This window comes from Populus trichocarpa, chromosome 8, assembly GCF_000002775.5.
Source record: "Populus trichocarpa isolate Nisqually-1 chromosome 8, P.trichocarpa_v4.1, whole genome shotgun sequence".
Lineage (NCBI taxonomy): Eukaryota > Viridiplantae > Streptophyta > Magnoliopsida > Malpighiales > Salicaceae > Populus > Populus trichocarpa.
The window spans coordinates 12,383,670-12,411,629 of NC_037292.2; the positions used below are offsets into that span (position 1 = coordinate 12,383,670).

Here is a 27,960-nt window from a genome sequence, read left to right on the forward strand (position 1 = left end):
TGGCGTCGCCCGGGTTCGAACCGGAGACCTTCAGTGTGTTAGACTGACGTGATAACCAACTACACCACGACACCACCTTTGTTATGTTCGGAGATACCATTAAATTATTACTAATCCAATTGAGCCACAGTATAGTCAATGCCGGTGTGAAAGCAAATCAAGAAGGGTGCGGCGTTCTTGGTCAGCGAGGAGTGAATGGAGAGCATATTCGGGGAGACAGAGAGGCGGTGCATGTGGACTTGAAACGCCAGGCTATGAAGTAAAGGAAAAGAAAAGGCAAGTAATTTCTTTAATGGCAGGTGGGTTTTTGCTGATCAACATTGACCTGTCCCTTCTCCTTTCCTCTCACCTCACGAACTTTATTCCATCTCTTGAATTTTAGGCCGTTTGTCTCCAACACAAAAATCTCTTAATATCACAAATAACTTCCCTTTCAGACTCTCCTATTGTTGTTTTCTCCTTCTCTCGAAGCTTAACTATCTTGGAGAAGAGGGGTTCTCTTTTTGTCCTCCCTTGCAGTCACTCTAACATGGCTTCCTCAAGATGGATTAGGCCTGAGGTATGCTTTCCAACCGCAACATTGCAGTCATGTTGCTATTCTACTCTTTAATTAATTTTGATCATCAGAAATAATAAATAAAAAGAAGACACTAAAACGTTCCATTTGAAATGAAATCTCTTGCACTTGATTTTATTCATTATAGTTTTTAAGGTCTGAGGGTTTTTAGATAAAGATCCATTGATTTTCTTTTGATGAACATGTAATAGGTGTTTCCACTCTTCGCATCTGTTGGCGTGGCAGTTGGGATTTGTGCGATGCAACTTGTGAGGAATATATGCACCAATCCTGAAGTGAGGTAATGCTGGGTGGATGTTGATGAATCTCAGGAATTATTGAGTGTGTGGTTTTGCTGATTATATTTATATTGAATGGGTGGCTCAGGGTAACCAAAGAGAACAGGGCTGCAGGAGTGCTCGACAACTTTAAGGAGGGTGAGAAATATGCAGAACATGGTCTTAGGAAGTTTGTCCGAAACAAAACCCCTCAGATCATGCCATCTATCAACGGTTTCTTCTCAGACCCAGATCTTCCAACTAACTAAAACCGTTGGCATCTTTCACGTCCGAGATTTGGAGAAAGAAGAGCAACGAAAATATTATTTGTTTCCTCTTCTTTTTACTACAGATTTTTGGTTTGATACTTTTTTATTATCATTAAAACATTATTGAATAATTAATATTGTTCATCTTCAGATTTCTTTTCTTCTGAATTAATAATTTTAGCTTTTATCCTTTCGTATACTTCTAGTTCTTGTGCGATTATTGATTCTCGATTTCGATTACTGATTGTTAGTCCAGTACAAGATTTAACACTTGTTTCTACGGGGCTTAAACTCCTTTCACCTGCTGAGAGCAAATTTGCCTAGCAGATCCAGAAAGATACTGGTGTGGGTTGATGATAGCCGCTGTATCCATTCGTTCTCCGCAGACATGTATTTGTCATAATCTCTCATTGTCTCAATAGTAGTAGTCATTACACATGCCTGAATTTGCTGACCAGGTTGAAAACGATCACACGGAATCCACAATGAACTGATGTGCATCATTATTTCCTGGCAACACCAGCAGTGTTGGTCTTTCCTTTCACACATCCATTTACATTGATCTTCACCCATATCTCCAGTGGATTAGTTTCAATCAAACAAAAATTTTAAGCTTTCCTGGCAGTTGGGAGCCTACCATAAATGAAATTCTTACACCAGCTTGCTAAGAAGATTGCCAATGAGGATCGATATCCTCCACCTCCAAATTTAATTACACCAAGTACTACTGAATCCCATTCTCATAGATTAAGAAGAAAGTGGAAATTACTGATACAAATTTCTTGAAACAGAAATCATGCCATGATGAACAACCCGATGACTTTTGGTGTTGCTTCTCAGCATTGCATCCTCAATTACTTTCAGGAAAAAACACGGCTCGCAATTTATTTTTAATTTACATCAATAATATGTGCTCAGAGGACAGAGGTTTCCAGTTTATTCTTCTGCCTCTGCACTTGGGACATGATCCGCTTCATGCTCTCTGCTGAAAGCCTGTGATGAATATATCTTTGTTCATGCCTAGCATTCCAAACGCTCAGAAGGCGCGCTTGAAAGTCTTGGATCATGATTGATTTGAGCAGCCACGGAAATGCCCTGTATGAGATGAGAGCAACAAATCAAACAAGGAAATAAATGGAAATTCAAAGATCAGCAAATCTGCACTCGAATTTGAAGTGAAAGGACTGGGAATGTGCTTCAGTGATCTTCGAAACTTCTGTTAATTTCCGCTGCTGTAGCTTTCACTCTATCTTTTCGTTGAAAAATCCCTTCAAACTTCTGTTTGGAACAAGTGTCTTTTGTAGCTAGAGAGCAAGTATCTTTTCATCTTTAGGATTCCATGATCTAATTTCTCATTATGGTAGAGGTTTCCGTGGTTCTTCAGACCTTTGCCCACCTCTCCAGCTAGAACTTCTCAGGGTTCGATTGCCATGTTAATTGATCGTATAGTATCCCCCAACGAAATATATGACCGGGCTCTAACCTGTGGCTGAGGACAAAAAGACTGAGGTGCTTAATCTCCACTGTTCTCAAGATAGATCCTTACGGTAGTTACTCTTGGATTGATCTCCTCAAGAATTCTATGACCAACTTCGAAAATGAAGAAGAGTTGTCCTTGAGCAACTTCACTGGGGAATCATACTCTACAACCTTGCCTATATTAATCAAGAAATTGGCAGAAATATAGTCAAATGATTTAAGGAATATAAAAGAAGTACAAGCCACATATTGATGATTCGTATGCTACTTTATGTTCTCTGAATTCTAATGTTAATGATGGAGTTTGTGGAAATAGAGCATCTTGGGATTCTTATTTCCGTTTTTCCTTTTCATTCCAGACAGACACTGTAATCTTCTCTCAGCATGTAATATTTCGTTATTGCGTTTCGAGGCCAAACTCAAGAAAAGAATTGCTCTCGAGTTTTCAGATCCATGTGTTTCCCATATAATAGAATTAGTGGGCCATTAAACTGTAGACATGGTAGCAAACACCTTAAATTCTTGGAAGTGAGTTTAATCTATTGCTAGAGGCACAGGAATTTATAATGTTGGAAAAGTTCGCTTTACCATCTTCCAGAACCAAAATCAAGTCATTGTCAATGACAGTGGGTATTCGATGTGCCACAGTGATGACTGTGCATCTACTTGTTTCTTCTCGTATCGTGCCTTGAATGATATTATCTGTTTCTATATCAATGGAAGCTGTGGCTTCATCTAACACCAAAATTCTCCGTTTCTTTAGCAGCACCCTAGCCAGGCAAACAAGCTGCCTTTGTCCAACACTCCAGTTTTCTCCATCTTCAGAAACTGATCGATTCCAAGATTCCAGCATTCAATACCCAAGAAATTGAATATAAGAAACTGAAAATGAAAGAAAAACGACTAAAAGGTTCGTTTCATGAATAGAATATATACCTGGTGCATCAAGAAGTCTTTTATCTCGTTTCACTATATCTGCAAGGCGGCATTTGTTGAGAACCTGTAAAGGCAGATTGGCTGAGTGAACAACGTATATTGAAATCCAATTTCAGTGAGAAAGAGTTTTGATTCTACCTCCCAGATTTCTTGATCTGAATGTTTCTCCAAAGGATCCAAATTAGTCCTTACAGTTCCTCGAAACAATGTGGGATCCTGAGGAATTATACCAAGCTTGGACCTCAAGTCCCGCAAACCTATCTTGGAAATATCCAGTCCATCAATAAGAATCTGTCCTCCTGAGGGCTCGATCACTCGAAAGAGAGCTTGAATCAGAGTAGACTTTCCGCTTCCTGTCCTGCCCACAACACCGATTTTCTTTCCTCCAGGGAAGGTGCAAGTTATCCCTTTGAGAACCTTTGGGAGAGAAGGACTATATTGAACATCAAGGCCTATAAGTTCAACTCTTCCATCCACTGGCCATTCAGGCTTCGGCCGACAATCTTCAATCACTAGAGGAGCTTCACTAGGTATGTTAGTGAATTGTAGAATTCTTTCAACTGAAATCATTTTGTTTTCAACGTTGCATAAGTTCCATATAACCCAAGCCTGAAGAACATTCAAGTTCAGACCATAGGTAGCTGCGAGCCCTGCCAAGCCTGAGATCCATTCAACCAACCATTAAACTAAAAGAATAAAATTGCTTACGTTTCAGCTTCTATGAAAGAACTGGAAATGAGTGAAGTTGTAAATATGCTTCTACTGGTCTATATTTCCATGTTCTATCAACAATCAACCACAACTATGCTCAGGGATTATTACTACTGTAAGCAATTGATCACAAGCAATAGCATCGTCTTTGATTTGTTTTCTTGTTTTCACTTCTCAGTGAAAAATAAATATACTACAGATGGTTGATTCAAATTTGTACGTTTCAGCTTCTATGAAAGAACTGGAAATGAGTGAAGTTGTAAATATGCTTCTACTGGTCTATATTTCCATGTTCTATCAACAATCAACCACAACTATGCTCAGGGATTATTACAACTGTAAGCAATTGATCACAAGCAATAGCATCGTCTTTGATTTGTTTTCTTGTTTTCACTTCTCAGTGAAAAATAAATATACTACAGATGGTTGATTCAAATTTGTGCTACTAGAAAAATATCATTATTCCATTTCTTCTCTTCTCTGTAGCTTCCTTAATAGAATCTAGTAGGTGGAGTTAGTTCTGTTTTCAAGTTATGTCAATATCTGCCCTTCCATCATTTACGAGACATGGCACTATTTGTGATATTCATTTACAAAGTTCCAAATATTCTTGGTTGCAAATTGGTGTGTATAGTTTCTCGTGATGTTGGATCACTAAAGATGTGAGATAAGAGGAGCTCACTGGGATCAATGGCTGACTTAGGAAGGTTGACCAAGATGATCAGAACAAGAAAGAACCCAAGGTTGAAGAGAAAGTTGATCCGAATGCACAGCCATTCCATGGTGCCTGAGTTGTGAAAGACAATGCGAGAATAATCATCAATTAAGCTAAGGCTTCTCATCAGAAAGCGTTCTTCCTGATTGAAACAGCGAATTGTCGCTGCTCCTGTTATAGATTCTGAAAAATGATGCAAGATAGGAGCCTTTCTGATTCCAACCATCCTGGCTAATTCTCTAGCAGTTGTAATGTAATAAGCCTGCAGAAAATTTTGATTAAGCACCTCAATGTTTAGATATGAGTTGAATGGGATGAATCATCTAAGGTTTGGACTAAAAATATACGTGCATTTTCTCGTTGACCGGTGCGGCGTAAATGATAAGGAACTGTTCTTGTATTTTAGTGAATTTTGGCTTTGGGAGATCACCCAACGAAGAAATTAATGCAAATTATATTTATGTTTCTCCACATGATACTGCCAAGCTGCCAAATATCTCTTCATCAGGATGATATGGTTTAATTTAATGAAAAAATGATAAGAAGTTGAAGCAGAATTTTCGCTTTACCTGATACCAGATGGAGATTCCTAGTATGACAAGAAAGATAGGGAAGACCTGCCAAGCCACCTGAGACATAAGGATAACGATGCATAATAGCTGAATTAGGGCAAATGCCAATCCAGCCAATCTGTAGGGGATGTCTGTATCTACTGTGCTTTGATCTGTAGATGACTGCTAGGACAAAAACACAAGAAAAAAGTTTTTTTCTCGGAAGCATGTAAAGATGGTAGACAAAGCAAAGAGTATTGAACTTGGAATAAAAAAAAACTAACCCTGCTGAGGATCCTACTTGAAGGTGTGGCATCAAAGAATGAGATAGTAGCTTGAAAAATAGACGAGATCATCCCAAAGAAAAGACGCTGAGCAGTCTCAACAGCAATTGTTGCCAGCAAAACTGCTCTTCCCAATATAAAGATTGAGCTTCCACCAGACAACAAAATGAATATGCCAATCAGCTTCTCTCTGGTGACGTTGTGACTCTTCTCCGTCGCCCATGCAATCCAATAATTGCTTCCCATCTGTAGTCCCTGGAAAAGGACTTGACACAGAAGGATGATTGGAACAAGGGCTCCTTTGTAAGCTGAAGTAATGAAGGTTGAATAAACGCTCCATTTCACTCTGCCAGTTTCAGATACTTCCTCTTGCGTTTTCCTTGAAAATCTATCAGTACCAGTTGGCCCTTCAAATTTTTCTTCTGTGACTTCATTTTGATTTAACTGAGATGATCCACCTGCTAATGGGTTATCTTCTTGGGGTGGATTCACTTGGTTTAATGATCTTCTGTGGGCAGCCATTTGTCTAACAAGTTCACCAGTGGGATCTGCAATCAAATCTTCATATTTTCCTGACTGGACAATCACACCATCTTTCGTCACCTATAAATACACATTTAAAAGTAATGGATAACGAAGCTTGAGATGACTAAATTCTTGATATATTTGAATATCTGATTGAAGTTCCGGGTTACGTACCAGAACAAGGTCTGCAGCATCTAAAAACTCCAGTTGATGGGTAGCATATATAACAGTCTTCTGAGACAAGAGTTGCATGAGACATTTCTGCACAAAAATATTCCAAATATGAAGAAAACAAGATGGGAATACCGACAAGGAAGTAAAGTTGCACGAGAGATAAATAAAAAGCAGAAAAATATTAGGAAGATCCTTGCCTTGAACAGATGTGTTCCAGTATGTGCATCTACAGCGCTAAAAGGATCATCTAGGATATAAACATCTGAATTACTATAGACAGCTCTTGCAAGTTGAATTCTCTGCTTTTGTCCTCCACTCAAGTTCATCCCTCTCTCTCCCACCACAGTCAAATCTCCATCAGCCCATATCTCAATATCCTGGTTCAAAGCACAGCCTTCCAAAACATCCTCGTAGATTTCCTTACTCATATCCTTGCCGAACAACACGTTGTCTCTCACAGTTCCTGTTTGAATCCAAGCGCTCTGGGGAACATAAGCTTTTGTTCCATGAACCTTGACTCCTGCCCCAGAAATCATGGGAATCTCTCCAAGTATGCTGCAGAGCAGGCTTGATTTGCCAGACCCAACTGATCCACAAACTGCAACCTTGTAACCCTTCATTATTTTCATGTTTTTGGTAATTTTGATGGTAGGTTTCGTTGAGTTTTGATCAATTGTTTCCCAGGCATATTCTCCACACTTCATTTCGATAGTAATGTCAGATGCTTGAGAAGCTTGGTAAGGAATCTGCTTCTTTTGATCATCTTCACTTAGAAAATCTTGGATGCGATCAATCGAGACCTTAGTTTGAGCAATCATGGAAATAAGCTCTGGCAGGTTGTAGATGGGCTCTTGCAGAATTCGGAATGTTGCAAGAGCTGAGAGGACTGTCCCTGTTGTTAAAGGCGTTTTCAATAAAATACAGACACCGAAAGTGACAACAGAAACTAGAGTTGGTGAAGCCCAAAACAGAAAGGCTATTGCTGAACTAGTATAGAGGTATTTCCTCAGCCAGTTTCTCTCAGTCTCTCTAAGTTGAAGAAGCTTCTTCAAAAATGTTGGTTCCCATGAATACAGTTTTAAGACTCTCATGCTTTTGAGAGTCTCTGAAGTTGCTTTGATTCTTGAGTCTTTAGCTTCCATGATCCTGGAGTGGAGCCTTTCTTGCTTACTGGCCAAAGGAGTGTTGCTCACCATCACCAGAATTGTAGAAGAGAGAGCAGCAATTGAGGGGGCAGCACCAAGGTTTATATACAGGATAACAAGGGCTAAAAACACCTGGAATGGTAGCAGCCAAACCCCATGGATGTTCCAACAGAAGTCACCAATTCTCTCTACATCAACATTAATCATATTTATAATTTTGCCATTGCTTGATCCTGCAAACTTCACTGATAAAGATTTCTTGTAAACCAGTACTGAGAGAGCTGCCCTTACTCGTATGCCAATACGCTGAGTACCAAAGTACCATTGCCGCTGAGTTACGGACTCAACTGTCTTTGAGAAAAAGAAGACGAATGCAAGAACCAACCCATGGATGTGGCCTGAATCATCATGATTCTCCGACAAAAAATTAACAAAGTTGGTGATCAAAAGAGGACCCGTATAGGAGGCAATTGTGTTTACTCCTGCAGAAGATGAACAGAATGAAGCACAACAAACCTTTTAAACAGAATCTATAGATTGATGCAAGATTAAGCAAAGAGATACCTGCGAAAACTCCATTTATAGTCAGGGATTTCCAAACAGCATATGCTATGGCTTTTGGCAAATTCAAAGTCTCTTTTTTATTTTTTCCAAACGAATCCTCAAGCAATGAGGAAGCATACTTTGCTGTTTCTGATGCAGGAACTGGAGGAACATGAGATAACTCAAGTTTTTCTATCCTTCCGCTACTAAACAGCGGGTTTAGCCATTTAAAAGTAAGTTTGCTCCAAATTCCAGCACTCCTATAACAAGTTGAATCTTTGAACAAACTCTCACGCTTTTCTTGGAGCAATGGGATTTCGAGGTCATCATGTGTCTTGGTACTACAACTGAATGTTACAGCATTGAAACAAAGCAGTACTAACAGTGGTAAGGAAGCAAAATCAGCAATATTAGCTTCAGGCCAGGGATAAGGCAATTCTATGGAACTGAAACGGGTAATCAAATGAATGGAAACAGAGAGTGAATCAAAAATGCAGTAAAAGACCCACCAAAGAACAATGACCAAGGGCAACTTGTTGTCTTCTCTAAGAGTTCTGTTTTTGGAATAGCAAGCAACTAGAGTAGCTAAAATCCAAGTCATAGATAAGAAAACAGATTTAGAAGTGATAATTCTTAGTTCCCAATACTCATAAAATCCAAAACCAAGGTACAAGATCGAGATTATGACGTTAGGAAGAACAGTGAATGTAGTAAACAGCACTGTAAATTGTTTCACTGCTTCGAGTTCTCTGCAGCGTAAATCACCACCACCTCTCCTTCGTTTCAAGATGTCTATCAGCAACCATGCCACTAACAGCATGGAAAATGCTGCATAGACAATCTCTACAGAAATCTCCATTCTAGTCCCCAGCTCAAAAATCCCCATCTCAACTAAATTCTCACCCAAACTAAATCAAAGACAAAAGCTGAAAAAAGGCAGCCCAGAAAGAAAACGACCACAGAGAGTCTAGGCAATGTTTAAGACCTGCAATGACATCCTGCTCTATGTTATCGATAAAAACAATGACAACCCAGTTGGGACACGAAGACAGAGACAACAAAACAACAGAAATGACACTAAAAATCTCCTCTCCGAAATTAGAAGGAAGAAATGGATCGGTTTCTTTGAGTCTCGAAAGAAAGCAACCCTGCCTGCCAAAGCATGTAAGAAGCACGTGTACCTTTAAGGGTGGCGACGACTTAGGTGGAAGGAGTCAAGTGGTGTCAGATATCCAGTCTTAAGATTCGTGTAAATAAACATTAAAAAAAAAATAACAGTCACAATCATGGCATCATTACAATCTTTGTCTAAGGAATATGTCTTGATTATAAACTTACAAGGACCAGAACAACAATGTGGCCGGAATCTAAATACTCTCTGCACTGTTTCATTAAAAATTTCTAGATAATTCGCTTTCATTAAGACAGACAATTATTTATTCATTTTCTTAAGTGTCAGGAATCAGGATCTCTTAAATTACGTTGCCATTTGAAGGACATGAGCTTTGTTTCTCCCTGCTTCTTTTACACGTAATTCTTTAATCCCACCATACAATAATCTACTTTACGATAAGATTCCTGAATTTCATTTTTTTGTTTTGTCGATGTGATGACAGGTGTGGTTTACGCAGACATAAATGCTCCTATCCTACGACCTGTTATTTTCCTTTTATACAATTCATTTGGAATTTCCCAGATACAATTTAGCCTTTAATGGAAATAGTTTTCTTTCTTTATATATATATATATATATATATATATATATATATATATATATATTTCCCATTACAAATATGTTATTTTTTCAATCATTTTATTCGGGATGGCGGGGTATCAGGAGGGATTACCCACCGTGTAGTGCTTTTTCAACAGCAATATCCACTCGAGAAGAATTTTTCCTTCTTTTTTATGGCTTTTTTTTCTATTTTTATATGGCTTTTTTTTCGAGTTTATGGCAGCCCTTCACGCACACAACAATGATAAGCACCAGTCCAACTATCACGGTTCTTGTCCTATCTGAGTAAGCAAGCATATCCAGATCATCAGAATTTGTCCAGTCCACTCATGCTGATTAAATTAGTCGTCTACAGTCTTGGTGGGCCGATTAGTGTTTGTATGAACTATCCACTTGTAATTCAATTCCTCCCGCTCCTCTACCTTTACTCGAAACATCCAAGAAGCAGGGCCTCTGTTACAAATACATTGCAGGTTGGCTTCTTACTTTCTTGGAAACCAGGATATTGCAGCTTGTTTTCTATGACTATGATACTGATATCAGTCTACTTCTTCGTTGAATCTTCTTGATGGGATACATTCAGTTCAAACTCAAACTACAATTATGAAACATGTTTTTTTCCCCCTTATCAATCACCAACTTAAACAGCAAATTATGATGAGAGATGGTGGGTAAACCCGTGCTGTGAACCGACACGCCTAGGAATCCATTGACCTGACATTATGCCCACAGAATCCATTTACTTTATCAGGGAATATAATAATAAGGCTTTAGAATGCACAGAGATGATCAAGTGAATCTGAGGCCGTTGATCAGCTAGTGGTCTTGAATGGGGTTCACATTCTATACGGCTATGGTTTTGTCAGCAAGGATTCTCCTCTCTCATAGACTCGTGGCTCACCTCATGCCAGTTAAATCCTGCATCTTTTTACCCCAGCAAGGCATGTGCTGGGTTGCCGTAGTCGTGTGGAAAGTACAAGCAGTGACTCTGTAGCTGTGCGCGCTGCTCGTGTTAGCGTTAGGTAGCGATGACTGATAATTATTTGGTTAGTGTCAATTTTGCTTTTAAGTGAAAATATTGTATACATTTTTTTCATTTAACAATTTTAATTTCTCAATTTAGGGTTTTTGTTAGAATTCCTTCACATTACCTGACATCAAATATTAAATTTCGAAGTTTTTTTTAATCAAATATTACAATTTAGACAGAATTCTTAATCAAATATAAATAATAAAGTTTCATTGGATATTTACAAACCAACAATATATAAATAAAAAAGTTTCAACATATGAACTTTATGGAACTCTTAAATTTAAAAATGGTGATGTTTTCTTTGTGTATTTGATATTTTAATAGTTTTTAAATGGCTGTGGTTTAAAAAAATAAATTTAAAAAAAAACATTTTTAGTTGTTGTTTTTTTAAATTAGATTTAAAAAAAATAAGTGTTTGATTAAAATTATTGTGATATGAATTTTTGCATGCAAAATAAATAAAAAGTATGTTTTTATAAATAAAAAATAGATTATTTTTGCTTTTATAAAATTAATATTTGAAACACAATATAAAATATAAAAGTTATTTAACTAATTAAATATTTTTTTTATTAAATAAAAATATAAAAGTTATTACGATACCAAATACCAAACAGTATTTGAGTTTTTGTCTTCAACTCTCAATTTTAATATTCAAGTGTGTAATCTTCAAATTTTGTAATCAAGTGAATTTGTTTGATTCTACTAAGCATATGCTAATTTAGTTGTTAAATTAACACGTGGCAGACTTATATGTATGCCAAGTGTATAAAAACAATTCATTTTATTTCTAATCGAGTTTATGTATTTTTTTTATTTTAATTTGAATATATTTTTTAATGTTTTTGTTATTTGAGTTTCTTATTTTAAAAACATATTAAGGGAGTGTTTCCAATTTTAAAAGTCAATAAATAACCAATTTATGTAATTATATCCAAGAATCTTTATGGTGTTTAAGCTATAATTAATAACATTTTATAAGTTACAGTTTAATATAATTAACTAACATGTCATGTCCAATTATGGGTATTTTTTAAATGTCAAAATTTTTAACTATAATAAAAAAAACATTTTATAAATTACAGTTTTATCAAATTTTTTAATATAATTCACTAATAAGGCTCGAGAGTGAAATAGAAACTTGAGTTTTATTTTCATATAAATCCGTAATATATAAACAAGAATTCTAGCCTAAATCTTTAGAGAGAGCTTTAGCTGATTGCTATCTATGTGTATATTTGATATAAATTATTTTTAAAAAAATATTTTTCAATTAAAATGCAACACGATGATATTTTTCATGTTTTTAATTTTATTTTTGATATAATTATCTAAAAACCATATTTATAAAACTCAACCCAGGAGTTGATCCGGTCAAGAGACTGCATCTCGAGTTTTATTGGTCAACCCGGGTCAATGCAGGATATTTATGAGCAAACCCTTCAAATAAAACAAAATATCACACCTGCACACGTTATACATTTACCTTTGTTGCTATCAATGCTCTCCTTCACTTGTAACTGGCCATTTCAAAACTTAACAGTAAAGAAAGAAAGAGAGACAGAGTAGAGAGAGATCTAACGCGTTTGTTGCAGATAGGGAGAGAGAAACAGAGAAAGATCAACCACAAGAACTAGCAATCACTTGATAGGGGTACTCAATACCCATCCCAGGAGGTGGTATATAGCTAAGCAGTAGAGCCAACAACACAGATTGTTTAAAATTCTTAAAGTGGCCACTGATAGTAATTGGGATCTCAATCATGGTCGTTTCTTTAGCCGGTTTCACTCGCGCGTGCTATCAAAACACTTTCTTGATATGGGTTTTACCTATTTGTCTATTTGTTATGTTCTTCATCATCGCCGCACTTTTAGGGTTCTTGATCTTTGCATATGTTGTCACCGATAAAGGGTTGGGCAGCCCAGCTTGAATCGTGCGTATTCTGGCTATTATCTACAGGACTATTCAGGGTGGTTGAAGGACCAAGTAGCTAGTAATAGCTACTGGCACAAGATTAGCTCTTGTACACGAGATTCTAAGGTTTGTGGTAAGATGGGGAGAAGTATTAATGGCGTCCCTGAGACTGAGACTGTAGATTTGCCCGGCCACAACTTCCCTCATCCCTCTCTCAGTCATCCCCTAGAGCCCCTTCTTCTTTTCCCCAAGTCTATACAGAAACCGCATTTGAAAAGGAAAAAAAAAAATATCACCGGGTCTTGTCCGGGTTCACCCGGGTCATGGGTCGACCTGCCAGGTCGACCGAGTTTTACCGGGTTGTTGCATTAGCCGGTCTTTTAACAAACCCGAACCGGTCCAGCCACTAGGATAACCGGGTCCCGGGTCGACCTGCCGGGCCGATCCGGGTTTAATAATACTGCTAAAAACAACTAAAATTTTAAAATAAAAAGTAATTTACAAAAAGTTTTCAATTCAAAAACAAACACTTAATAACTTTTGCCCAACTCTCTAGCCTCCTGCACCTTTTAGGTTGTTTGATATAATTTTTATTTATGTTTTTAGATGTATTTTTAAAAATATTTTCAGCTTTAAAACATTAAATTAATGGTTTTTTAGTGTTTTTTTGACAGTTTTAATACATTGATGTCAAAAATAAAAAAAAATCTAAAAAAAATTATTTTAATATATTTTTAAATTAAAAGCTATTTTAAAAAACATCATACACCATAATGTCAAACAATATTAAAATAATATTTTTAAAAAAATATTATTTTTAACATTATCACATCAAAATGATATGAAAACATAAAAAAATATATTAATTTAAAGCAAAAAAAAATAAAAAAATTTCAAAATTTTTTAAAAGTACTTTTTAACCGCAGTACTAAATAATGTCTAGAGTGTTTGGAGTATGATAACGTTTATTTTTTAAACTGCTTTTTACTTGAAAATATATTAAAATAATATTTTTTTTATTTTTAAAATAATTTTTTATATTAACGTATCATAATAATTTTAAAAAAATCTAAATAAAAAATTATTTTTAAGAAAAATACTGTTTCAAACAGTTCCCACCGTACTCTGTAGCCGCTTCACCAAGCGACATGGCGTCCGAGACAATCCCTACGAGCGCACTGTCGCAACATTTGAAAGAAAAATAATATCAAGAAAAAGCCAATCCCATTTTGATACCGTTAAAGGCGCACTTTAAAATGGTGCCGTTGTTGTCAGCCTCGAGACCCAGAGGAAAACTAGCCGTTACTTGCCCTAACGTCTTTACATTACATTTCATCACTAATCTATTACTCGCTCACCAAACCCTGATTTCTTGCAATCAATTCTCAAATAAACAAAAACCCATCTTTCTTTGTACTTTGATTTCAAAGAGAATCATGGCATCAAGAACGGTTGCAAAAGACATAATCACTCTCCGTGGCTCTGCAGCGATTGTTAGTGAGTTCTTTGGTATGTGACAGTCTCAATCTCCCCATTTGATTCCTTTCTTGAATTCAATTTGTTAATTTATTCGTTGAATCTTTATCAAGAACTTTGGATGATATTTTGTTTTTAATCCTTGATCCCCTTTTCAGGTTATGCAGCAAACAGGTAAAGTTCATAGAATTTAATTTATGTTTTCTTGTTTGTTTTTGTTATTTGTTTTGCAATTAATATTGATTGGCTGATTGTTGATTTAGTATACTTTACAATCGAGGGGTTTATCCAGAAGAAAGTTTTGTGAAAGTGAAGAAATATGGGCTCCCAATGCTGCTTACTCAAGATGAAGGTGTTAGATCCTTTATTTCTAACTTGAATGCTCAGTTATCAGGTAATTGATGGTTTGATTCTAAATGAATTTCGTGTACAAGTTTTGTGCTCTTTTCCCAAAATTGATGCCTTTGCATGTGTTGTTGATCACTGAAATGGTTGGTTTTGAATTCTGTAAAGAATGGCTGGAAGCTGGAAAATTACAGAGGGTTGTTCTGGTGATCATGAGTAAGGCCACCAATGAGGTCCTGGAGAGGTGGAATTTCAGTATCGAGACTGATAGTGAGGTTGTTGAGCAAGGGTAATAACTTTGTCTAGAGTCCAAACTCCTTTTTCCTTATGATATAAAATAATATCTTCTGAAGTCTTGGGTTGATTTGTTGCATGATTATGATTTCAGAGTGTCAAGGGAAAAGAGTGACAAAGAAATTATGAGAGAGATCCAGGCAATCATGCGTCAGATTGCATCAAGCATTACTTACTTGCCATGCCTTGATGAATCTTGTAAGAATCATTTGCTGACTCCTGATCAATGAATTTTGTTATGTTTTGATGATTTCTCGGTTACAATTATCGAATCTTGTCTCTTTCTTGCTTTAGGTGTTTTTGATGTGTTAGCATACACTGATAAAGATGTTGCAGTCCCATTCACCTGGATTGAGAGTGACCCCAAACTTATTGCCAATCCACAAATGGTGAAATTGCATTCATTCGACACCAAGGTGAGTTTGGAAATCAAGTTATTCTTTATTATGATTTCTTTTTGATGGATAATGACAGAATATATGGTAAACTACAAGCTGACTTGGTTGTTGGATTATGCAGATACACAAGGTTGACACTCTGGTTTCGTACAAGAATGATGAATGGGATGAACAGTAGAGGTGGCCCTATCTTTTGTGAACTGTTTGTGGATTTCTGCTCCGGTGTCTGTCACTGTGAATCTTTTATTCACATGTTCTAAGATCGGTTGCTAGAAAAGTATGTACCGATTGTAATCGATCATGTCTGTTTTTGTCGAAGTTGAAATGAAGGAGCAAATCTAGACCTGGCTTCCCTGTTTTACTTGTAATGAATGCAAGTACATCGAATATGAATCCACAACGAAGAAACTTTAGCTATGATCTTTTGTACATTTCCTTTCTCGCATTATCTATTTTTCGAATCCGAATCCACAATGAACTTTATCTGTGATCTTTTGATTTCCTTTTCCTTTCAAGCAAGATCTATTCTTCTTATCGCCAGGGGTGGCAGAAAATGCACCCCAGAAACAGGATTTTGGAATCCTCTGATTTTTCCAGGGAAAATGGAACTTTACTGAAAAGGACTGTATCAACAGCGATCGGGCTGGGAATTGATTTGCTTGGCATTGCAACTATCTTTTGTACATTTCCTTTTCCTTTCTCGCATTATCTATTTTTCGAATCTGAAATCACAATGAAGGAACTTTAGTTTCCTTTTCCTTTCCTGCATTATCTATTCTTCTTATCGCCAGGGGTGGCAGATAATGTACCCCAGAAACAGGATCTTGTAATCCTTTGATTTCCCAGGGAAACTGGAATTCACTGAAAAAGAACAATATCAACAGCAATCAAGCTGGGAACTGATTCGCTTTGCATCGCAAGTATCTTTAACCGAACACCCTACTCACCTGGATCGTCGATCATTTGAATTCTGAACACTCACATTTTTCAACAGTCAAAAGGTTGAAATCAGATAAGTTCACCTGGAAGAACAGAAACAAAAATCACCCCACCTGGGGGGAGAAGAACAGAAACAACAAGGGTGCGCTTAATAAAGTAGAGGGCGACGATTAAAAAAGGTGGTAAAATCTGATGTCAGTGAAATAAATGATACTTTTTGTCAATGAAAATACATATTTACAAACACTGGATGTCCATGGATTAAGAGAAACTTGATCTAGTCTCCTACCATTCAACAAAATTACAGCATGCTGTACAATTGTGTAATACAGTTCCCCGGCTATGGCCTAACAGCGACTTTATGGTGGCAATGTGAGCAATTAAAGAGGAGTAGCAGCAGGTATGAGATGCTTCAACTCACGCCTCGGTATATAGCATCATGCCGAAGATCATCCATACTATCAATGTTTCTATAGCCATCAAACTCCCTTAGACAAGTCCAGCCCCGGCGAGAAAGAAAATCACGGTAGTCGTCTTCAGTATAGAAGATTTTCTCTTCAGTGTGCATTGGGATGTGGTCTGACTGATCATACAGACAAACTTTGATAGCTAGCCCTGAATAGATGATATACATTAGTGTTTAATAATAATTCTGCAATTTTTATTCTGAATGTCCAAGAATTGGGTCGAAACGGTGAAGGGACTTGGCCTAATAATGCTACAATTGCTTTTTCCTTTTGATCGCTGCTATGCCTGTAAGATAAATGCTCTAAATAACCTTCGCAATGTGAAAGCAAACAATTACTGTCCTAGTAAAGAAACAATAATTGGACGGATATGGATCATTTTTTGCTTTACACACCCTGCACAATTAACAAAAGTCTTCAAAAAACAAGATAATTCAAGGTAACTACTAAACTAAGTAGCTACAGAATTTCACAATCTCGAATTTCACAATCCTTAGTCAGGCAGTTAAAAACATAGAGGAAAGATTTTATAAGAATATGACAGTAGATGCATAAATTACCTTCATCAAGGTGAAGAGTGTAATTCCCTAAAGGCATGTCCCTGTCAAGAGCACGAATTATCTGGTCTTCATCCTCCAACCAGAATGCTCGCTTAGTTCTCAATCTGAAAGCAGACTTGATTGCCTCCCTAATGGCATCTGTGGTGCCATCAATGCCAATCCTTCTTGTGTAGTCCCCAGATTTGACTGATATCACCCTCCCACCAAATGATTGACTCTCAGCACCTGATATTAGAGAGGTAATATCAAAGTTGACATAAGATCTCCATCATCTCATCAAAAAGATTGAGAGCAAGTAGCTTAGGATCACAAGGGGCTTAGAAAAAATTCATCCGGCCAAGTCATTAAGGAAATTTTACATTTTGAGCAGAAAGAAGTTTTATAGGTTCTGATCTTAGTAAACTTTACCATTCCCAGGGGTCTCCCTCCAATTCCAAGGAGGAACTCCACTTGCTGCAACTGCATCAGCCGCGGTGATGGCAAGGGGATGTCCATCGTGATCCAGACGTCTTTCCAAATTGAGTGTTGGCCTGGCACTGGCTGCGTAGCAAAGAACTTAAATGAGGAAAATGAATATCTATTTTGAGAGAAAATCAATAGGAAAAGGAAAGTAAAATGATAACAATAACAAGTAGAATGGTAAAGTGGCCAACTGAACTTGAAACAGCGCATAAGAAAACATCTGAACTTATTTTCTGACAAAAATCGGTAACTTGTTTGAGAACGCTGTGGGACAAATTTTTTTAATTTATCCTTTTTGGAACTATTCAAAAGATCTCTTTATTCACCATTTTTCATGTTTGAACTTTGATCATTGCTATGCTCCCTATCTTTCCTCTTCAAAATGAGAACAATGTTGCACTTACAATTTTGTCATGATAATATTAGCAAACTGTAAAAAAAATTTTATCTTCTACCATATCCTTCAAAATGCATAATCAAAGTTACACGATACTACAATATCTTTGACAGAATTTTCTTGAAATGAACTACCATTGATAAACTTATGAGTGGAACATATAGGTGTGTGGGTGAGTAAAATAGTAATTGTAGCTGCAAGTCTCTGGAGGATAAAAGCCCTTGAAGATTGTTGTCAGGCTAGGTGAAAACTTCAAGGCTAAAATTATGAGGTACAGAGCAGGGAAAGAACTTATTTCTGGTATTGCAGGTTCCCAGTTCTATGTTGATATTTGAGGTAAGTGATTCAGGAGGGATCTGAAGAAACCTTGTGACACTCTAGTGGCATATACTACTATAAGAAGGCACCTTCCTGATGCCAATTCTGAGAAGCTCTTGTGGTGTTGTGTTGATGCAAAGCAGGATCACATATAAAATGATCTTGATTCCTAATAGAAAGAGAATATTGAGATTTTTGAGATCCAGTAGTTGGTTACTGCAGAATATCAAAAGTATATCTAATCCATGCAGGATACATTTCTCAAAGCTTTGATTCAGAACAAACAGAACAATGATTTGTTTTACTACCAAGAGGATAACATTCACCTTCATTGCTGTATAAGAGAATAGGATAGACAATTACATTTCAGCTTCTTTGAAAAGCCTTTTTGGGAAACAATTGCACTGTTCAGTCAAGGCTTTCCAATAAGCTGAAAGCTGTATACAGCTAAAAATATTTTTTTTCATCATTTAAATATGGGGCATAAAGAAAGAGGTTGTATCTCCCTGGCCAAGGTACAGACAGGATCTAGTTTGCTGCTTCTGGGATGGCCACGCACATTGCAAAGGATAGTTTTGACAATTGGCTTTCTATGCAAGAACAGATTTGATCTTTGAGGTTTTCTATGCAAGAACAGATTCGACCTTTGAAGCTATGCTAAATTAATTTCATGATCAAAAGGGTAGCATCTTGACTTGATGACCTTCTAGACCACTTCCATATTTGCTTGAGGTTGATTCAGATGAGAGCTACTTGATATGCATTCACTAACCCCACCCACACATGAACACACAGCAGCAACCGAAAAAGATCCATGTCTTCAACAAAAACATAAATAGGCAGCGAACAAACAAACACACACAGAACTAACTACAATGATTAGAAATCAGTAACGGTGAATCCATGTCTTCAACAAAAACATAAATAGGCAGCAAACAAACAAACACACACAGAACTAACTACAATGATTAGAAATCAGTAACGGTGATTTACCTTCCACTGGTCCAAATGATATACTTGTATCTTCAAAGCCTGCGTAAGGCAAACAGATGGTATGATGAATACCCAATCATAATGACAGAACCAAAAGTTCTGTATAAGTTGTGAATTATAAATTAAGTATCTTGACGGTCATTGGAACAAGAAATGTCATATGGCAATAAATTTATCAGAAGCAAGGGAAGCTAGAAAAGATAAAAGTACACTAGCAAAGATAGTGGACAGAGATGCTGGAATATTTTTGCCCAATTTCCCATCACCAAAAGTGGCGCCTCTGGCAACAATTAGTGGTTAGAAAGGTAAGTGTGCAGTTACGAAAAGATAAACTGTACAGTTTTGCTCACAGGTCCCACCTAAGATAAATAAATAGGAGAAAGGAAGAAAATCTAATAGTTAAACACCCACACCATTGCCCCTCAAAACAAACAAACAAAAAAATAAAATCAATAAATTTATCGAGCATGACAATCATGACTTCCTAACATCTGCATATGAATCCTCAGAAATCTATTTTTGGTGTGAAGTTATGTAGTTCAGATGTCATCCAAAATAAAAGCATAAAAGGTTACCAGATAACAGGTTTTCAGTCAAAATCTAATGATTATCAAAACAAGCATTCTGGAAAATGAACTCTCGCGCAGATATATGCGTACAAAAGTTAGAAAGCATGACAAAAACACACAAGCATGTTCTTCAATCATTTGCTTAACTTCTTAGATCAGTATCCACCATCTGGTTTACAATGGGGAGAAATCATGCAAGTGGCACAGGAGTTAGAAACACCTAATAAAGAATCGCATAACCATGAAAATCAACATGTTCATATTACTCACAGGCCCACAAGCCCCAGTCATTACATCACCAGTCTCAGAGTTTCAGTAACACAATAAGCCAAATTTGGGCAGCTTGCAGAAGGACACAGTGCTATACTTTCTATCAGGACCCCAAGAGCCACACGACTTCTATAATTGTCACAGAAAGTTGGTTCACATGGTGTATGCTGATTCCACAACCCTCAGTTTCAAGTCAAACATGGAATCACTAGAACACCTACATTAAGTACTGATCTCACTCATGAAAACTTGATTTTTCTAGTTCCTCACATTATAAGCCAAACCTTGGTCTTTCCTCGTGCCAATCATAAACCCATAACTATGTTTTGATAACCCTTTAGCCAGTATCCAGCAACCTAGCTGCCATAACAAATGCCACCTATCCTAGCTCTCCTCAAATCATACACCCTAAATACATTCCATCGTCTAGAAATTCAAAACTATGAAACAAAATATTTTAACATGCCCCCAAGACATGGGCTAATTCCTAGATAACGTTTTGCTCTATTTTCGCTAGTTATGTCCTATATCACATCAAACATATCACACGGTAATCTAATTTCCAGAACGCAGAAACCAACCAAAAATATCAATTTTCAGAACAAAATCTCAAAGCAACACTAGATAACACTCTATTTTAAGAAATTCGTTACCAAACACCCAAAAATAGAAATCCACGCAATCAAAACTATCCAGTTGTTGTTGTCTCAGTTTGCAGCATAGAAAAAGAAATCCAACACCAAACTAAACAGCCCAATCCAATTGGAACCAAAATTAGGAAAAACTGGGAACTCAAAGCCAAAAAATACCTTTATCAGAAAATTGCATGTAAGAATCAACTTTAGGAGTAGGGCACTTATACTGAGAATTCTTATTCCTTCCCCTCAAAATCTCATCAATCTCCTTGTAATACGACATTTTAGCAGACCCACTTCCCCTATCTTGATGCTTCGCCTTCTTGAACTCTTTCAACAAGTTCCTCCACTTGTCGGTGCACATAGTCGGCGATCGATCGAAACCTTTATCCCTCATTTTAGTAGAAATTTGCTCCCAGAGGTGCTTATTTGACTTGGAAGTATTGAAGAGACCATCCATTTCTCTGCGAAACCCGATCAGACTTCGGGTTTCGTCTTGAACCCATGTCTCAGCTCGCTTCTTGGGTGCTTTGACTTCGTGGTTGTCATCGCCGCTGCTTTCGCCGAGAATCATCTGGTGTGGGTTGGTAGCAGCGGTGATGGGGTGAAGATGAAGAGGTGGCAAATCGCCGTTGGAAGAGACAACTTCGATAATCATGTTGTCTCTAGAAGACGATGGTCCTACTTCTTCTTTGTAGAAATCGAGAGGGCGAGGCTTCTCTGACAAGTACATGTTCGGTCTTTTTATTTTTTTTTAAGGTTTAGGAAGGAAAGGGAGGGTTTTGTTTACAGGATAGAAATGGGGATTGGAAGAGAGTGGCAAGGAGAGAAGAAGACGAACAGCGGCATTCTGTCTGTCTGTCTGTCTCGGGGGAGGTCTGGATTTAATAATAGAATTTTATTTTATTTTTACACTCTTTGGAGGACTGTAAGAAAAGATGTTTAAGCAAGGAATTTATTTATTTATTTATTTATTTAACGAAAGGTTTTAAGGTAGCAGAGATTGAGTGCGTGCGTGACGTAAAAGCGAGTTTTAATATTTTTTAAAGCTGAATAAATAATTTCTAAATTAATATATTACTCGGTACGGGAAAGTATATAGAGACAATGAGAAGTGTTGCACACGTGTAAAACCAACAAATTTCAATCCAAGTTTTTGCTCTCTTAAATAATTCACTCATGCAACAGTCAATATCTTTTTTTTTATATAAATTCAATGGCATGAAATAAATCAAAATAATTTAATGGCCAGAAAAAAAGAAGATGAAATTTGAGATTAAAGAGAGAAAAAATAATAAAGCATTAAAAATACATCGAGCTCTCTCATAATAAAACTTCCAATATTACCAATAAAAATATCAATAAGATAAATTCATATAAATAAAAATTCAAATTTAAAATTATCACAACATGCTTATTTTAATGAAAATACTAGTATTATAAAAAAACCTCAACAAAATAAATTCACGCATATCTTGGATAGCTATTTTTAGGATCACAAGCATCACTTAATGTCTTTGACAATGAATAACCACCCACTCGATGATTGTTTAGACCTAGCTTCGACTTTGTTAGGGATTATGTTTGCATTGGAGTTTTTAAAAAAATTAAATTTTTTTTGTTTTAAATTTATTTTGTATTTCTAGATAGTATTGATATGATAATATTAAAAATAAATTTTAAAAATTAAAAATATATATTATTTTAATATATTTTAAAATAAAAAATATTTTACAAAACAATACCAAACTAACTAATGTGGCCAGCGCTTCCAACTGTTGAGCCAGGGCCCAGGGGCTGGTTTTTCTAGCATTTCCGGCTGTTTGGGCCACGCCCAAGCTCATTTATATTGTTGCCACTTCTATAGTTGTTTTATTATACTCAGGGAAAGTTATTGGGCGACAATACATGAGATTTTACAGGAATTTTGGTGCAAAATGCGATTCCTGCTAGGAAAGCTTTGTTGCATGGGAGTGAAGAGGAGGTCAAGTCATATATATGCCAGCCAGCATCTACTCACAAACAGACAGGACTTGTCATCGTTAAGAGCTTGAAGTTAGCTACGGAGTCCAAATTGCTGTGCAGGGAGATTGCAGGTCCTGTTGAGTTTTTTAGGTGATGGAGTCTTAAATTATATACTGCAATTTATCACTCCTAGATATATAAGCTGCTTGACCATGCTGAGAGATCACCCTAGCTTGTTGCTATGTTCTTCTATAACTCTTCTCCTCTCCTTCCCTCGATTAATCTTCTTAATTTTCACTACCCACTCCCCCAACAAGCGTGATGGATTCTCGATACATGACAGTTTCCTTCTGTCCCTTTCTTCTACTCTTCAGTTACTGTTGGCAAGTTTTTCATCACCATTCCCAGCTTTACTTTGCTCACAAGTGGAACAAACTCCTTTTATAAGATGGACAGTGTATGATGTTCAAAGGATTTGCGGCACTTGGAGTCCATGAACGAGAGAAACGAGGATGAACAACTGGAAGAGCAGCAGGATGAAATAGCTTCTGAGAGAAGGTTGTGAATTGGCTATGAAATATTTAACACCCATGCCACTGTTAGTACCGAATAAGAATCTATTCTTAAGATATAAACAACATCATTCCATATATTTTATAATTAAGTTGGGCAGTCCTTGATTTGATGGCACGGATGCTATGTTTGGCGTGGATATTTGGTGTCCTATACAGGTGTGAGATAGCCTTCATCTCTACTCTAGAGATGGACAGTCAAATTCATGGGCAGCTTGTTCCCTGAATGACAACTTTTTGAGCATGATACCCTTTGAAGAATATGAAACTGATATGCACAGAATTAACTCTCTCATCTGTTATTTCACTGTGCATGTATCATGCATATTTATATACATTAGTTATTCACTATGTGTAGAAGTACTTTTGTGACTAGGACTTGTATAAAGCTAGACTTTGTCTTTAGATAGAATTACACTAAACAGAATTGTATCAGGTGTTAACCGCAGGAGTGTCGGTGACTGGTTCTCTTGAGTTGCCAGGATTAGCAGTATCCTTTATACGCCCCCTCAAGATTAGGCTGCCATCAAGCAGACCAATCTTGTTACATAGATACCGCGTGCATTGCTGGGATAGAGGCTTGGTAAGTAAGTCAGCTAGCTGATCATGTGTATGCACATGACGTATTTGAAGACGTCCTTGGCTGACCAGATCACGCACAAAATAAAGATCAATCTAAATATGCTTCATGCGAGTGTGTTTAACAGGATTGAAGGTCAGTTGTGTGGCACCAAGATTGTCACATAGCAACATAGGATGCTGTGGAAGGGATAGACCAAGCTCGGTGAATAGGATTTGCAACCACTGAGTTTCAAAAGCAGCATTTGTCAAAGCACGGTATTCAACTTCTGTAGAAGAGCGAGCAATTGCTCGTTGTTTGTTGGACTTCCAAGAGATAGGCATATCCCCAAGAAAACATATATATGTAGAGGTGGAGGATTTATCATCTAGGTTTCCAGCCCAGTCAGCATCTGAGAAAGTATTAAAAGCAGTAGCACAAGTTTTTGAGATTTGAATACCATGGAAAATGGTCTTTTTCAAGTAATGCAGGAGACGTTTTGTTGCAGTCCAGTGGTTTTGAAATGGTTTGTGCATGAATTGGGAGAGTTTGTTGACAACAAAACAAATATCAGGATGTGTAAAAGAGAGATATTGAAGACTCCCAATAATGCTGCGAAACTGAGAGCAATCCGTGGGTGCTGTGCCGTCTTGCAGTTGAAGTGATTGGCTAGTAGAGACGTCTTTAGCACCCACCATATTTATATGAGATAAAAGATCACGAATGTGCTTATGCTGTGTTAGGAAAAAACAGCATGAGTTTGGATCACCTCAACACCCAGGAAGAAATACAGATTACCCAAGTTTTTGAGGTGAAACCGGTTGCTAAGATGCCGGATGACAGTGTCGATGAATGTTGGATTGTTTCCTGTGATAACCAAATCATCAACATAAACCAATAAGTAACATTTGTGAGCTTTAGTGGAATAAATGAACAGGGATGGATCCGCCTTGGATTGAAGGAAATTTAGCTGAGTGATAGCAGCTGTAAAAGCTGTGAACCAAGCTATGGGAGCTTGTTTCAGGTCATAAATAGCTTTCTTTAAGCGACACACATGATGAGGTTTTGATGAATCTTTGAACCCAGGTGGTTGAAACATGAAGACTGTTTCGGAGAGATCACCGTGTAAGAAGGCGTTGTGAACATCCATCTGTCGTAAATTCCAGCCATGCATAACAACAATGGTTAGGATAGAATGGATGGTTGCAGGCTTGACCACAGGACTGAATGTGTTCGTGTAATCCAAGCCAGGCTGTTGGTTATAACCCTTAACAACGAGGCGAGCTTTGAATCTGTCAATGGACCCATCAGGATGACGTTTCACCCGAAACACCCATTTGCACCCTACTGGTTTGATAGAAGCAGAACAAGGAACTAATTCCTGAGTGTCATGGTGCATTAAGGCTGTAAGTTCAGAGAACATGATTGTGCGCCACTATGGGTTTGAAAGAGCTTGAGTAACATTGGAGGGTTCAACGGTTTCAGGCAGGGGATGTTTAGTGACCAGATTAAGTTGTTTCGGTTTAAAGATATTGTGCATGGATCTGGTGATCATGGGGTGAACACGGGATGATGATGTAACGGGAGCAGATGGATTTGGTGGAGTAGGGTTGATGGGTGAGGAGGAGAGCAGATCAGAGGGTGATGGGTTGCATATGGAAGGTAACTGAGGTAAAGAAGATTGAGGGACAGAGATATTACCTAAGGAAGAAGCAGCAATGGTGGTGTCACCTTCCTGTGTTGATGATGAAGACTGGTGCGAAGGCATACTGACTGATGGTGAACATGGAACGAGAACAAAAGGTGATGAGACAGAGGTGGGTAGGGAATGTGAGGACACATCAGGTGGAATGGGAGGGACATGACGATTTTCATCGAAGAGTACATGACGGGAGAGAAACAGTCGTTTTGTGGTAGTATCCATGCATTTGTATGCATTTTGAGTTTGAGAATATCCTAGAAAAACACAAGGACGGGATTTGGGTTGGAGTTTGTTGGTATTGTATGAACGAGTGAGAGGATAACAGAGACACCCAAATTTCCGTAGTTTAAGGTAATTTGGAAGCTGACCAAAAAGATATTCATAAGGGGAAAGATTCTGCAGGAGCGGGGTGAAATGCATGGGGCCAGTAGGAAAGATCAAGGTTGGCATCATGAAGTAATGTGAGACCTGTTTCAACAAGATGACAGTGGCGACGTTCAGCGACACCATTTTGTTGTGGGGTATGAGGGGCAGTGGTATAATGACTAATCCCACTATGTGATAGAATAAAGTGATTTTATCTTGGTTTGAAATCGTGTTTCGACGACTTTTTTTAATTTGGGAAAGATTGTTGAAACATCAGACTTTTTGACCATTGGATAAAACCAGATGTATTTGTTAAAATGATAAATAAATATTAGGTAATAACGGGATCCATCAATACCAGTGGAGGAGGCAGGTCCCCACACATCAGTGTAAACTAAATCGAGAGGAGTCTGACTTTTGAGACTATTTGGACGAAAAGGAAGTTGATGTGCTTTATTGATAGAGCAAGAATTACATAAGGAAGATAATTTTGAAGATGAAACTGGAAGAGAAAAAGACTTGACTAAATGAGCGACTATTTTGGGAGATGGATGACTAAGGCATTTGTGCCAACCATCGATAGAAGTTCGTTCATGAACATAGGCAAGGACTTTTAGAGAGGACGGCACCATGGGTTTCGGGAAGGTGTACACTCCATTGCTACATGTTCCTCTTAGTAGAATCATCCCTATGTGTTTGTCCTTCACAAAAAAATAGAGAGGGTGAAGCTCAACAAAAACATTATTGTGTTTTGTGAGATGATGAACTGAGATTAAATTTTTACAGAGATATGGGACACACAGTGTATTAGGGAAACGAAAAATTTTCTTGGGAAATTTTAAGGATAAGGATCCAGTGTGAGAAATTTTCAAACATGAGTCGTCACCTAAAGTTACTTCATGAGTGCCATCATATTCTGAGTGTGTGGTGAGATTTGCAAAATCACTCGTAATGGTGTGAGAAGCTCCTGAGTCAAGCAATCAAGGTTTGTACATGGCATTTGATGTCTGAGTGCAATTTATTGAGCAGTGTTGGAATTTAATTTGGAGCAGGTCTTTGTGATATGTCCCAAATTATCACATATTTGATATCGGGGCTGATAACGATGATTTGTCCTGCTGGGCCGATTTGATCCATAAGAGGCCCAACGGTTGTCTGGGGAATAAGTTGGAGACTGCCCTTGTGAGACCCAGCGATTTTCATGGGTTTTAATTGGGGAGCGGGATTGACCATTGTTTTTGTTAAACCGCCTAGGAGAGTAACTACTGTGGGGAGAGAAACTTTGTTTTGTGCGATTTGTATAATTTGCAGAGATCACGAGCTGTTGAGTGGCAGCTTCTAGGAGACACATATAGGTTTCATGGTCGATTAGCAGATCATGTAATTCTTCAAAAGTCAGTGATTTTTCCCGTGTGCGAATGGGAGCAACAATCTCCCTAAAGTCGGCCCCTAATCCATGAAGAATGTGGAGCGTGAGATCGTCATCCGAGAGTGGTTGATCGATGATGGCAATTTCATCTGCCAGTGTTTTAACTGTATGCAGATAATCAGTGATTGTTCTGTTTCCTCGTTGAATTAGAGTAAGCTCCTCCTTGAGCTGCATAACTCTAGTTCTAGACCGACTAACATATAGTGTGTGGAGTTTTTGCCAGGCTTGTTGGGATGTTTTGGCAGTGGCTACGAGAGGAGTAATCTTTGGTGATGTAGAGGCTAGGATGGCGCTGAGAACAAGTTTGTCTTGTCTAACCCAATGTGTTTTGTTTGGATTGACAGTGAAACTGAGATCAGTTGAAGGGCAGGGAATATCACCATTTATGTAATCAAG

General features: G+C 37.5%; 4 protein-coding genes and 1 non-coding gene across 10 annotated transcripts; 2 read left to right on the forward strand and 3 right to left on the reverse strand.

Annotated features, from left to right (window-relative positions):
• TRNAV-AAC (transfer RNA valine (anticodon AAC)) lies at window positions 1–74 on the reverse strand. Its single transcript has one exon. It is a non-coding gene; the product is annotated as a tRNA-Val (tRNA).
• Window positions 75–178: 104 nt separating this feature from the next.
• On the forward strand, window positions 179–1,253 carry LOC7480934 (uncharacterized). Its single transcript, XM_002311693.4, has 3 exons — window positions 179–559; window positions 769–857; window positions 944–1,253. The coding sequence occupies exons 1-3, from the start codon at window positions 530–532 to the stop codon at window positions 1,101–1,103; spliced, it is 279 nt and encodes a 92-aa protein (XP_002311729.1). The 5' UTR covers window positions 179–529; the 3' UTR covers window positions 1,104–1,253.
• A 523-nt stretch (window positions 1,254–1,776) lies between these two features.
• Window positions 1,777–9,697, reverse strand: LOC7494788 (ABC transporter C family member 3). 3 transcript variants are annotated; one of them, XM_052455173.1, is made up of 10 exons: window positions 8,188–9,697; window positions 6,676–8,105; window positions 6,479–6,565; window positions 5,780–6,355; window positions 5,514–5,678; window positions 4,912–5,206; window positions 3,657–4,177; window positions 3,519–3,582; window positions 3,171–3,410; window positions 1,777–2,758 (listed from the first exon to the last, which is right to left on the reverse strand). In XM_052455173.1, the coding sequence occupies exons 1-10, from the start codon at window positions 9,050–9,052 to the stop codon at window positions 2,655–2,657; spliced, it is 4,347 nt and encodes a 1,448-aa protein (XP_052311133.1). In that variant the 5' UTR covers window positions 9,053–9,697; the 3' UTR covers window positions 1,777–2,654. The 3 variants fall into 3 exon arrangements, with proteins under 3 accessions (XP_052311133.1, XP_002312645.4, XP_024462295.2); XM_002312609.4 differs by having other exon boundaries at window positions 5,780–6,382; window positions 8,188–9,695; XM_024606527.2 differs by lacking the exon at window positions 8,188–9,697 and having other exon boundaries at window positions 5,780–6,382; window positions 6,676–7,811; window positions 7,915–8,097.
• Window positions 9,698–14,068: 4,371 nt separating this feature from the next.
• On the forward strand, window positions 14,069–15,778 carry LOC7480935 (mitotic spindle checkpoint protein MAD2). Its single transcript, XM_002311694.4, has 7 exons — window positions 14,069–14,357; window positions 14,483–14,498; window positions 14,588–14,718; window positions 14,838–14,958; window positions 15,058–15,161; window positions 15,258–15,379; window positions 15,483–15,778. Exons 1-7 carry the CDS (start codon window positions 14,105–14,107, stop codon window positions 15,537–15,539), a joined length of 804 nt encoding a protein of 267 aa, XP_002311730.2. The 5' UTR covers window positions 14,069–14,104; the 3' UTR covers window positions 15,540–15,778.
• Window positions 15,779–16,470: 692 nt separating this feature from the next.
• LOC7494789 (trihelix transcription factor GT-1) lies at window positions 16,471–21,872 on the reverse strand. 4 transcript variants are annotated; one of them, XM_024607414.2, is made up of 5 exons: window positions 21,146–21,871; window positions 19,498–19,536; window positions 17,736–17,867; window positions 17,328–17,552; window positions 16,471–17,163 (listed from the first exon to the last, which is right to left on the reverse strand). In XM_024607414.2, exons 1-5 carry the CDS (start codon window positions 21,702–21,704, stop codon window positions 17,102–17,104), a joined length of 1,017 nt encoding a protein of 338 aa, XP_024463182.1. In that variant the 5' UTR covers window positions 21,705–21,871; the 3' UTR covers window positions 16,471–17,101. The 4 variants fall into 4 exon arrangements, with proteins under 4 accessions (XP_024463182.1, XP_002312646.1, XP_024463181.1 ...); XM_002312610.4 differs by having other exon boundaries at window positions 16,471–16,915; window positions 21,146–21,860; XM_024607413.2 differs by lacking the exon at window positions 19,498–19,536 and having other exon boundaries at window positions 16,471–16,915; window positions 21,146–21,861.
• Window positions 21,873–27,960: the final 6,088 nt, after the last annotated feature.